Source organism: Lytechinus pictus, chromosome 15 (assembly GCF_037042905.1).
Source record: "Lytechinus pictus isolate F3 Inbred chromosome 15, Lp3.0, whole genome shotgun sequence".
NCBI classification, from domain to species: Eukaryota; Metazoa; Echinodermata; class Echinoidea; order Temnopleuroida; family Toxopneustidae; genus Lytechinus; species Lytechinus pictus.
Genome location: NC_087259.1, coordinates 25,476,346 through 25,487,997, shown reverse-complemented (window position 1 = coordinate 25,487,997; position 11,652 = coordinate 25,476,346). Strand labels below are relative to the sequence as shown.

The 11,652-nt window shown below is 39.1% G+C and overlaps 1 protein-coding gene across 1 annotated transcript; it reads left to right on the top strand.

The window, feature by feature from the left end:
- The first annotated feature begins 1,403 nt into the window (after positions 1-1,403).
- Positions 1,404-10,100, top strand: LOC129277980 (protein Dr1-like). Its single transcript, XM_054914172.2, has 4 exons — positions 1,404-1,657; positions 4,149-4,386; positions 4,705-4,868; positions 7,356-10,100. The coding sequence occupies exons 2-4, from the start codon at positions 4,158-4,160 to the stop codon at positions 7,620-7,622; spliced, it is 660 nt and encodes a 219-aa protein (XP_054770147.1). The 5' UTR covers positions 1,404-1,657; positions 4,149-4,157; the 3' UTR covers positions 7,623-10,100.
- The last annotated feature ends 1,552 nt before the right edge of the window (positions 10,101-11,652 follow it).

Sequence of the window (11,652 nt, the reverse complement as noted above, 5' to 3'; positions counted from 1 at the left end):
TTGTTTTCTGGGACAATCCCAATTTTTGGACCAGCGCCTCTACTGAGAATGGTTCTACGAAAGACCCTTCCATGCAACAGGCCCCTGACTCCACGGTATTCCCTCCATCAATGGACCGATGACGGCCACTGGGCCCGTAATGGTGGAGCAAACAACGACGACATGATGCAAGACTCAGCGCAGCCTGCACTTTGCAGGCGTAGGCCGTAGCCGCCTACTACGCCGCACCGCCGGAGCCGTGTACCGGTTAGCCTCTTGTCGAGGCCCTGGCGGCTGCTTCCCCAGCGAAGCGAGGGCTTTCCTAATTCGCGAAGCGAATTAGGCCTGGCGCGAGCCAGGGCCTCTTGACATCTGAACTGAATTATATATTCATGAGGAACGTCTTCCTAATGAATATACATGAGTCATGATATTACCGGTCACCGAGTAAACCAATGAAATGTCAGAGCTGTTTCGTCTTGGGTTCGGAATACTATATAGTAGTCCACTATTCTGCAGGGGATTCATTTAATTGCGGGACAATAAAGGGGATATAACCAGCAAAATGCTACAAGTAGTGGTACTACTATTACTACTACTATTACTACTGGCCGTAACAGACCCATCACCGCCCCGAAACTTCCCGGGAGATACTGCTCAGCCGCTGGTCAGACTCGAGTCAACTCCCAGCAACTCCCCCCAGCTTCCCTCACTGCACTGCACAGCGGAGATCGATAATCGACGCCCCGGATCGACCGGTGGAATCGCATGAAATATTACATTTTTTCCATATCCTGTGGGTAGATTTACAAAGACATCTCGTCCTTTCAGTGCAGAGTTAATTTCATCGACTTGCAAATCCTTAAATCGGTCAATATTCAGCGTTTTAGAGGCGTATTCAGTGCTCTTTGATATTTCGTCGTCACTCTTCGCCAAGAATCCAAGGGTCGCCATTCAAGAGGAGCTCATGAATATTTAATATGACGTCATAGCAGCTCGCGCTCCTCATTGGATGATTTTCACCGACCAGTTTTTGGTCGGTGAATTGGTAAAAACAATAAAAAACAAAAGAAAGTCGGTGAAATTCGGTACAGATGTCCAGAGGCCCTGTCTCGCGGCGCTCTGCTTCGCTCTCTCCCGTGCTTTGCCATGTTCGCTCGGAAAGAAGCCGACAGGGCCTCGACAAGAGGCTATGTACCGGTAGGATAGGCCCCATGGCCTATTCTGCTGCATGCGCATGCCCGGCCCGTCGCGGTACGAATCATGTCTCATTAAACTGTCTCAAATTTGCTCATAAACTCTTGCACTCACTAAAAACACAAACTAACGGTCAGGAAAAGAGATGGAAATTAAAAAGCTATCTCGATCACTCACCAAAACTAAAGCAGCCCTTTGAGGAATTAACCTCTTCTTGCCTTGAACGGCTCGGACCGTCGCTCTTCCAAGTGCAGCCATAACACATATGACGTAATATAGGTCTCGGGGACAACGGGTGCCGCAGCCGGACCGACTGGTCTGGCTGGCCGCGCCGCGCCTAGCCTGGGCATAGAGACCGACGCATCATCGATTGGTCCGCCGGCCTTGACTTTATCTCGCTCTCGTTCGATTGTTTCTGCAGCTTTAACTCGGGTTTCAGGACAGGCACGTTTTCATAGCAAGGTGTCGTCAGCTTAGCAAGGTCAAGTTGGTTCGATTCAAATTGCATGCCTTAAAAACTATTTTGTTTTATTTATTTCTTCATTTTTTTTTGCCGAGTGGGTTGAGCCAGCTCAGCCTCAGAGTCAGACTCAGAGGCTCAGGCCTCAGCCTCTGCAGCCGGACCACCATGGCATTTCTATTGCTGGCGTGTGCAATTTCTTGTGCACACATTTCCAATGGGGATATCACAATTCTGTGACTGCGCACCTATAATTTTATAAATGATTTTATTATTATTTTTATTTCACAAAAAAAATCAGTCGATAGTGTTCCTTATATTCTCATGAGTTAGCATGGTTAGTGTGCCAAAAATCCTCATAAAATCAAAAATTTGAGAGAAATAATAGGCCTAACGTTAGGGCTAGGCGATACAAAGTCAAAGTCAAAGATAGATCTTAATTAGTTACTCTAGACTTAGTCTAACATTACAAGTTAGACTTAAGTTTAAAGACTTTATATTGAACTAAATTTGAAGTAAAAAGTATTCTTTCTTGACTCTACTCTAGTCTTGTTATAAACAGTGGATGTGTAAACTCCTGTAAATGTACAGGGGCCGCGGAACCGGGGGAGCTGGGGGGGCTTCAGCCCCCCCACTTTTTTCCAAAGCCGTGTACAAAAACGAAAAAATGACCATATGATTGTGATTTTTAGCATGATCAGCCCCCCCCCACTTTTGGCTCAGCCCCCCCACTTTGAAAACCGATCCGCGGCCCCTGATGTATACTATTACTATAGTGATGCATATGATAAACAATATATGTTTGGTTACTTTGGTTTGAAATGAATTAATTCAATTCAGTTCAATTTTTTTTCCTTCATTTTATACGCCTGTCCTAGACGGGACGTATGGTATCACGCTCGGTGTCCGTTGGTCCTTCCGTCTGTCAGTTAACTTTTCCTTGTAAACACGATAACTTCAGTTTTACTTAACCTAGGCTCATATAATTTGGTGTGTATGAGTAGCATGGATCCCAGGAAGCCTAATGATTTTGAGGTCAAAAGGTCAAGGTCACACTGACATGTTTTCATCTTGCCCTTCTGTCGTCCTTGTATATGTGATAACTTTACTTTAACTTTAGTTTAACTTAACCTAGGATCATATAATTTGGTGTGTATAACATGGATCCCTGGAAGCCTATTGATTTTGAGGTCAAAAGGTCAAGGTCACACTCACATGTTTTCATCTTATCCTTCTGAAGTCCTTGAAACATGATAACTTTAGTTTAACTTAACCTAGCCTAGGCTCATATAAATTGGTGTGTATGAACTAGCATGGATCCCAGGAATCCTATTTATTTTGAGGTCAAAAAGTCAAAGGTCAAGATCACAGTGACATGTTTTCATCTTACCCTTCTGAAGTCCTTGTTAATGCGCTAACTTAAGTTGAACTTAACCTAGGCTCATAAAATTTGTTGTGTATGAACTAGCATAGATCCCAGTAATTACCAGTACTTCTATTGATTTTGAGGTCAGAAGGTCAAAGGTGAAGTCGCTACCTTCCACTTTTCTTGCTTGACCATAACTCCATTTTCCGCGTTACAGGCGGGCGTATTATGTGCTCGCCTTAGCGACACTCTTGTTGTCTTTGATAGATAGATAAATGGTTTATTGATAAAAATCATGACATCATCGTGGCTAAGGCCGAATTGCAATGTATTACAAGGTAATAATGACACAAAAATATATTCAAACAGTAACACAGATAATTACAAAATAAATAATATGGCCTTTGTTCCCTGAGATAATCCAGTGCATGTGTCCTATTGAAAAGAACATTTTACTGTTGATACCCTGTTTTAATGGCCTTGGATGCCCTCTGAAGTGAGCACTGCCTTCCTTCCCTTTGCATTGCCCCAATGAATTCTTAATTTGAGCCCTGTAGTCAGTCAAGAAGCCTTTGGGCGATTCCATGCTAGAAAAATCAGCTATTTTCGCAACATTTTTCAACCTATTGTCCAAACAAACAAAGAACTTAAATTTGTTTTGTGGTAATAATAGAGTACTACTGGGTAGACATATGAAAAATGACAACCAACAAATATATGCTGTCCATGGGTGAATTAGAGATGAAACTGTTGCGTGTCGTACGGGACATTTCTGAGTCCCGTACGGGTCGACACACAACTTGTTTGCCCTTAATTCAGCCATAATCAAATATTTTTTGTCGGTAATCAGGTTTTCACATGACTATCCGCTATAACTTTATTATTGACCAAAAATAATTTTTTTATTGCTCAAGCAATCAGCTAAGAGACTAGAAATTGTTGACAAAATGTCCCGTACGACACGTATGGAATCGCCCCATTACATATACTTGTAGAAAAAAAGTTATGGTATTCCTTCCTTATATATCAAGGAGTGTTTGAAATAATTCCAATTATTTGGGTAATAGTAATTGCAATGTAAAGCGCTTAGAAATACCATATATTACAGTATATAAATGTAACTCTATTGATTACCGTATTTTGCAGGTAGTAACGATGGCAGATTCACAATCTTCTCAACTTCCAGAGGATGAGCTAACTGTCCCTCGTGCCCCTCTTAACAAGATGATCAAGGAATTACTACCCAATGTCAGAGTTGCTAATGATGCGAGAGAACTCATTTTAAATTGCTGTACTGAGTTTATTCAGTTGGTTTCATCAGAAGCAAATGATATTTGCAATAAGCAGGCCAAGAAGACGATATCGCCAGAACATGCGCTTCAAGGTAAATGGTTTCAGAGTAGGGGATGGGTCATAAAGCTGTTCATAAGTTAGGAGTAATTTACAACAACTGGTTACCTGGGATGAGAAACTAAAGGAATACCTATGAGAATCTAATGTCGTTACAAGCCGTTCGTAAACTCACTCGTAACTTATGAAAAGCTTTATCCACCAGAGGCACTAACAGGTTACATTGTTAATGCATTTGACCAGAATGAAAATGTGTAGAATTTGACTGGCATCGTGCAATGCATGCATTCATTGTCAAAATTTATGCTCACAATTTTAGGTTTTCTCTTGTTTGTTTTTAAATGATTTGCAGCATTGGACAGCCTAGGGTTTGGAGATTACCTGCAAGAGTGCAAGTCAGTTCTAGAGGAATGTAAGACGGTGGCAGCAAAGAAGAGGAAAGCAAGCACTCGTCTTGAGAATCTTGGTATACCTGAAGAAGAACTCCTTAGACAACAGCAGGAGCTCTTTGAAAAGGTACTTTCAACAGCTTTGCACTTCAAAGGCTACTATAAACTCAACAAAAGGGAAGAACATACATAAAGTTTGCCATTTGGAGCCTAATTAGGGGGGGAGGTAATAGTGTAACATAAAGAGTTACACTTAATAATAATATCCACAATTTATAGTGAATTTTTTTTTATGGTCTGCCATAGATTAATACAGATATGCTTTAGTAATTGAACAATTGTATCTTTTCTTTAATAGAGCCCATTAATATGTAATGGAGAAGCATTTGAATATTTGATATTAGTATTCAAGATTCAAGATTGTTTTATTGGTCCATGAATGCTAGGCATACAGAGAAATTTAGTTTCCAATGGCTTTAAACTCATAACATACACACAAAAATGCAAAATAAAATATATCATAGCAATCTAACTCTACATAAAAAAACAATACAACTTTAGTGAAAACATTTCTACAATAGGTTGATAACCCTTAGAATTCATGATTCGAAATTCATAAATTATAAGAAATAGGTGATGAGATGTCTGCATGCTGCTAACCCCACCCCCCCCCCCCCATCCTAGTATGCGGTATATAATCATCATAAATTGACACTTACAAAACACCCATTCATAAGAGAGTGATAGATATGTAGGAAAATATGAAAGGAAGCTGGAGGGAAAGGTAAAGTGTAGAAGAAGAAGAGAAAGAAAGGGAAAAGAAAGAACAAGAAAGGAGAGAAAAGGGGAAAAAGAAGAAGAACTGAGTAGGAGGAGAAGAAGAAGAAGATATCTCATCATGTTACTTTTGAGTTATACACATGTATAGAATCAGGAATAAAGGAGTACCGGTAGCGGGAAAGGCGTGTGCGGGGGGGGGGGGGGGGGGGGGGGGACACAGCCGTATTCCTGAACCATTAAACCGGAACCAATTATTGAGGAGGTGGGTCTTGTCTGCCATTATGGTATGTACTTTGGCAAGTATGCGTTCTTCGTAAATTGCTTGGACAGGGGACAAATCCATGCCTATCGTCCTTTGTGCAATTTGTCGAATCTGGTCTATTCTTTGTTTTTGCTCGTTTGACATATTTCCGAAAGTACATACCAGGTTGCAAGTTATTACACTTTTGATGATTGATTGATAGAACAGTTTCAGTATAGTTTTATCGATGTGAAAACTTCTAAGTTTTCGCAAGAAAAGCATCCTTTGATTTGTTTTCTTTTGTACTGATAGACAATTTTGCTTCCATGAGAGCTTGTCATCAATGATTGTTCCGAGGTATTTGTACTCATGTACCTGCTCAATGACATCTCCGTGAACACGGAGTGGTTCATGAATTTTATCACCCTTCCGAAAATCAATGATAATTTCTTTGGTTTTACTGGTATTCAATATCAGGTAATGATCGTCACACCAACTGACAAAATCATTTATCTGTGAGATATATTCATTAGGATCATTGAACAGGTAGCCTGTTATCACGGTATCGTTGGCATACTTGATTACACTGCGGGATGTCTTCGTACCTATGTAATTACTCGTGTACAACGAGAAAAGAACGGGAGATAATACGCAACCTTGGGGGGCTCCAATTTGCGTCACCAACTCTCTTGACTGACAATTCCCAGCTTTAACTGATTGAATTCTCGAGCAAAGGAAATTTTGGATACATTAAATAAGTCTGGGGTTTACATTCATATCTATCAACATTTGTACAAGGCAATGAGGTGCGATCGTATTGAATGCACTCGACAAGTCAAGAAATAGTGATCGCGTGTACGACTTTGCACGATCGAGATGCTCATATATCTTATGGAGGAAAACAAGGGTAGCATCTTCTACACTTCTCTTTGACCGATAGGCAAATTGACATGGGTCTATTTGACACTGTGATTCTTTTAACAATTGGACAAGAAAGAGCCTCTCGAAACATTTCATATTATTTGATGTTAGTGCTACCGGCCGGAAATCGTTTGGTTCACGGGCTTTGTTTATCTTAGGGATTGGTATAATTGTGGAGGTTTTCCACAATTTCGGGATAACCCCTGTATCCAAACACAGTTGAAAAATATGACATAGAATTGGAGATAACTGTTGGTTACATAATCAGCTCCTACATGTGCACACTGACCTTGGTGCCGTTTCATAAAGCTGTTTGTAAGTTAAGAGCGACTTTAAGAACGACTGATGATCCTTTCTTATGTGCCAAACCATCGCCTGTGAATATACTGTTTACCACAAGAAAGGATCACCAGTCGTTCTTAAAGTCGCTCTTAACTTACGGACAGCTTTATGAAACACCCACCAGGATGTGAATTAAATTGTATTTGAAATAAAGAGGGATATTTAAAATTATCTAACTTAACCTTTTACATCAGATTTTGATGACATTTTCTGCATGTCTGTGTGATTTTTCTGTATGTGTTCAAATCAACTTGTTCTTGAGATGGACTTGGCCTTGAAAGTTGTTGATTTGTGTTAACTTCATACATGTATGTGATTGAATTCTTACAGGCAAGACAAGAGCAAGCAGCAATAGAACACCAAGAGTGGTTGCAGTTGCAGGCAGCACAGGCAGCTCAGGCTCAGCAACAAGGTCTCCAACCAGGGATGCAACCAGGAATGCAACCTGTTGCTGCAACAGGGGGAAACTTGCAATCTTATCAAGTTGCTGAGGGCATACCCCAGCATGGAGCTGTGCCTTCTCTGAATCTTCCCAGCAGTGGGGCAGGGCAACTACCCACAGAGTCCGCCAGCAACCAACAGATCCCGCCCTCATGACGTTCCTAATCTAGGAGGGGGCACTCAATTCTGATTTAATCAGAGGATTTTTAATGCAGAGACATTAAGTGTTGCATCTGTGGAGAAGAAATCTGGCACCTTCTCAACTGATAAGGTTCCTTCCCCATTCATCACGGTCACCTGGGGTAGGTTTCGTAAACACGGATATATTCAGAACAAGTTGTTATGATAACAAGTTTGCAATAACAGTTTAAAGCTACTGAAATTGTTTAATCTGATTAGCTAATATTTTGTAAAATTGATGTAGATATTGTGCATTTGTTGTTATAACAAATCTTTATGAAATGGGACCCTGAAGTAGATTGCTCAGATGAAGGTAATATTGTTCTTACTTCAGAGATTTGAATTGTATTGGTTACTTCTCTAAGTTCCAAGTACTCACCTAAAATCATATGGGGATAGAGTTGTGGATCCAACCTCCTTATTCTTAGAGTATAACCTTGAAGTCTTCAAACCTGAATTAAAGATCCATCTTTTCCAGCGACTTTGTGTATAATGTGTGTCATAATGTGGGAGTTGGCACCTTTGAATTTTTTTCACATGTAATCGGTGCCAGACAAATGCTGTTCATCATCATCATGGTCAGAAGTACAAGTACTCTGCAGGCAAGACCTTTGGTTTTTGAAGGTCGCACAGTGTGTAATGCAGAGTCTAAAGTAGTGAGACTAGATTCACCATGTACATTGGCTGCCTCTCAGACAGAGAGTTTGGCATCTAGTCTTCACTCTAGACATGGTATAATTGGTTAAAGTATCAAATTTGAGTCTGTTCTTGCAGACTAGGTCAGAAGATTGAGAGCAATGATATTAGAAATACATTTCAAATAGAAATATTAAACAAATCTCAAGGATTAATAAACACTTTGTTTTTTATTTAAAAAGACATTAATCCAATGCCCGACTTCTAAGGCTTGATGTGTCATGTCATGATAAAGCCATGGGCCCTAGTAGAGTCCATGATAAAGCTCAGCATTAAAGCACAGCAACATTTTATGTAGACCAAAAGCTTCGGTCTCTGTTATGTTGGTTGTTCCGCTGAACTCCGTTGGCTCCACTTACCAAATACAGAGACCGAAGTTCTAACTCGATCTGTACAGGGACTCAATGGCCATATGTTTATGTATTAAATTCGGATAAAACAGGGGAGTGAAGTTGCACGACGGCCGAAGAACGTCACTGTTTTTTCCCCTTTTAAGTTAATTTTTCCCTGTTTTGGTGCGTTTTATGCCAAAACGGAATAATCTTTATTTTGGTCCAGTTCTTTTTATATATTTTTATGAAATAAAGACAAAAATCGATGAGCCCCGTCAGGGGGATTTTGCATTGTTTAACCCTAATGGTGGCTGCACGATAGCGAGCCATCTGTGTACGAGGAGAAATAAAAATTAAAAAAATGTTTTAAAAATCCTCGAAACAGACGGCTGCCAGCTGTCTACATTTTATGTACAAAGTGAATGGGGCATGGGGCAAGATCATGAAAATGCAACAAAATTTTCTACATGTACTATTTTATAGTGAAGCATCAATTTACTCTAAAATAGAAAAAGAAACAGGAACTTCAATAAGAGGCTTGCAAAGCTACAGATAGCTTGACATTTTATGGAAGTATGCCTAAGTGCTAGAATGTAAGCCAATATTTTTTTAATGACTTTTTGATAGAGTATGGTTGTATTTGGTTTACTTAAAGTTAAATATTGATAAATAATATCCAACAGTAACAAAAAATATGACCATCTTATTCAACTAAGGCAATTTTAAATACAACTCTTTTGTCAATTTAAGAATTCATATCATAATTTGGCTTGCTGTATTTCACCCACTATGGATGCAAATTTCCTAATAAATCATTTTAATATGAACAGCTTTCTGGATACTGACTTGAATTTTCTGGCATCCTCTTTGATCCATACTAAAAGATAGCATTATTTGGGGGATATGATTTAAACATTAAAGATGTGTATTTTGATTTTGTTTTTTGTTTTCAAGAACATGAATGTAGTCTTTCGGAGGAGACTCTAAGCCGTCGGTCCCGTGTAAAGGAGAGCCACACCATTTGCACGTTAAAAAACCTACTCCTCTTTTCGTAAAGAGTAGGGAAGTTATCCCGGGGAAGTAGTTAACGTATTAATTTATTACTGATAATTACTAATTTATAATCCTGTTCCTTTGTAAAGTTGCATTAGGGTAATTTGTACTGTATTATAGTAACCTTTCCAGATTAACTGTCCGACACTTATATGACACGCATGTGTTGATAGTGTCGTTAATTTTTTATCAATCAATCAATCAATCAAGAACATGAATGATTACCCGAGGGCATGAGTTGTTCACAGTTTGATGTTATGGAGATATTAGTAGTATCCCCAGAAAATTGATATCAATATCACTTTTGTTACTAACAGGGTACGTTTGATGAAATGTGTTATAATAACAGTAAAAAGCTACTGAAATCCTTAAATCTGATTGGCTGATAATAAATTTGTTGTAGAAGTTGTGCATTTTTTTTCCAAGTTTTTGTGAAATGAGAACCTGGTTTGTAGGTAGATTGGGATGCTGTTTCCTAAGGCTGCTTCCTCATGTGATTTGTGGCAAATACTATTAATTGCAATAACAGTTGATGATAACGGTATACATATTACTCATCATGTTTGAACATCAGCTGTAAAATAGTGATTGAGATGCCCAAATTGCTTGTCATGTTGGTTTCAGCTGTTGTAAAGTCTTGCTTAAATTAAAGTGTGTTTTGAGTTATGGTAGAACACACCAAAGTCAATGTCACTACTCCAATTCATTAATTGAATATATGAATGTGTGCGCTCTAGAATTATTATGATGTGAAAAATACAAAATAAAAACGTGTTTTATTGAATGAATGTACAGATTTCACATCAGAATATTTTTATCAAAATAAAATATCTGCAAATTTCTTGCTGAAGGAAATGACGTCATGGCTTGGATTCAAACTCCCAACCTTCTGTTTCAAAGGTGAGAGTCAGACCAATCAGGCCAAAATGCTCCACTTCGTAAATTGAACTAATCTTGACGTCCACAGTAAAGAGAAACTATGTAGTCTTTTTTAAGGCTTTATGATTAAGGACTCGGAGGAAAATGAGAACTTTAACTCTGCAAAATCAACCATTATTGACATTTTTTGTACAAGGTAAATTAAGGATTACATGAAATACACGAATGGCTACCATATTGATACGACTCATTTATGTTCTTCCTAGGATGTAGCAACCAGTGTGACTATGACTGAATGGGAGAGAGAGGAGAGAGGGGGAGTGGAGATTAGAGGGAGAGAGAGAGAGAGAGATAGAAGGATAGAGAGGAAGAAGAGGGAGGACAAAGATAAAGAGAAAGGAGAAATGGTGAAAGAAAAGAGGGGAACAGAACAAAAGGGATAACAATGGAAAGTCAAATAGACGAAGGAGAGAGGGAGTGAGGTACTGCACTTGTACAAAATTAACTGTAATAATTTTTGTTTCACAATCCAGTTCAACTGCTTATTGAGACGTCACTCCTGGCATTGTCAATTACTATGGTAAAGTGGTAATGCCGAGAGATTAGTCAATAGCAGTACTTAGTGTTTCTCTCTTCTTACTTTATTAAGTAAATACAAACCTCAACTGTAACACTTTTGTAGGATCTCACTACTATTTCGACTGATTAATCCTTGCCTGTATTCTTCCCTTTCTTGGGATTTATTATTCAGTAAAAATATTTCTGTAATTTTTCATTCTCAGTTGAGGCACATGCTATCTCAGCAAAAGACTGGACTTGCCACCATCCCACAGATACCTTCTAGGACCATGCATCTTTGAACATAATTATTCTAATGAAAAAAAGTAGTGCACAATAGCAGGTGGTTTACTTCCAACTAAATTTACATAATAGGTGTTGGCCTACTAACTATTTGCTTTATAGACAGGGTTCCCAACTGTTCAAGAAAACAAAACTCCCTGATGAAGTTAAAAATTCCCTGATAACTATTCAAACCCATTCCCAGT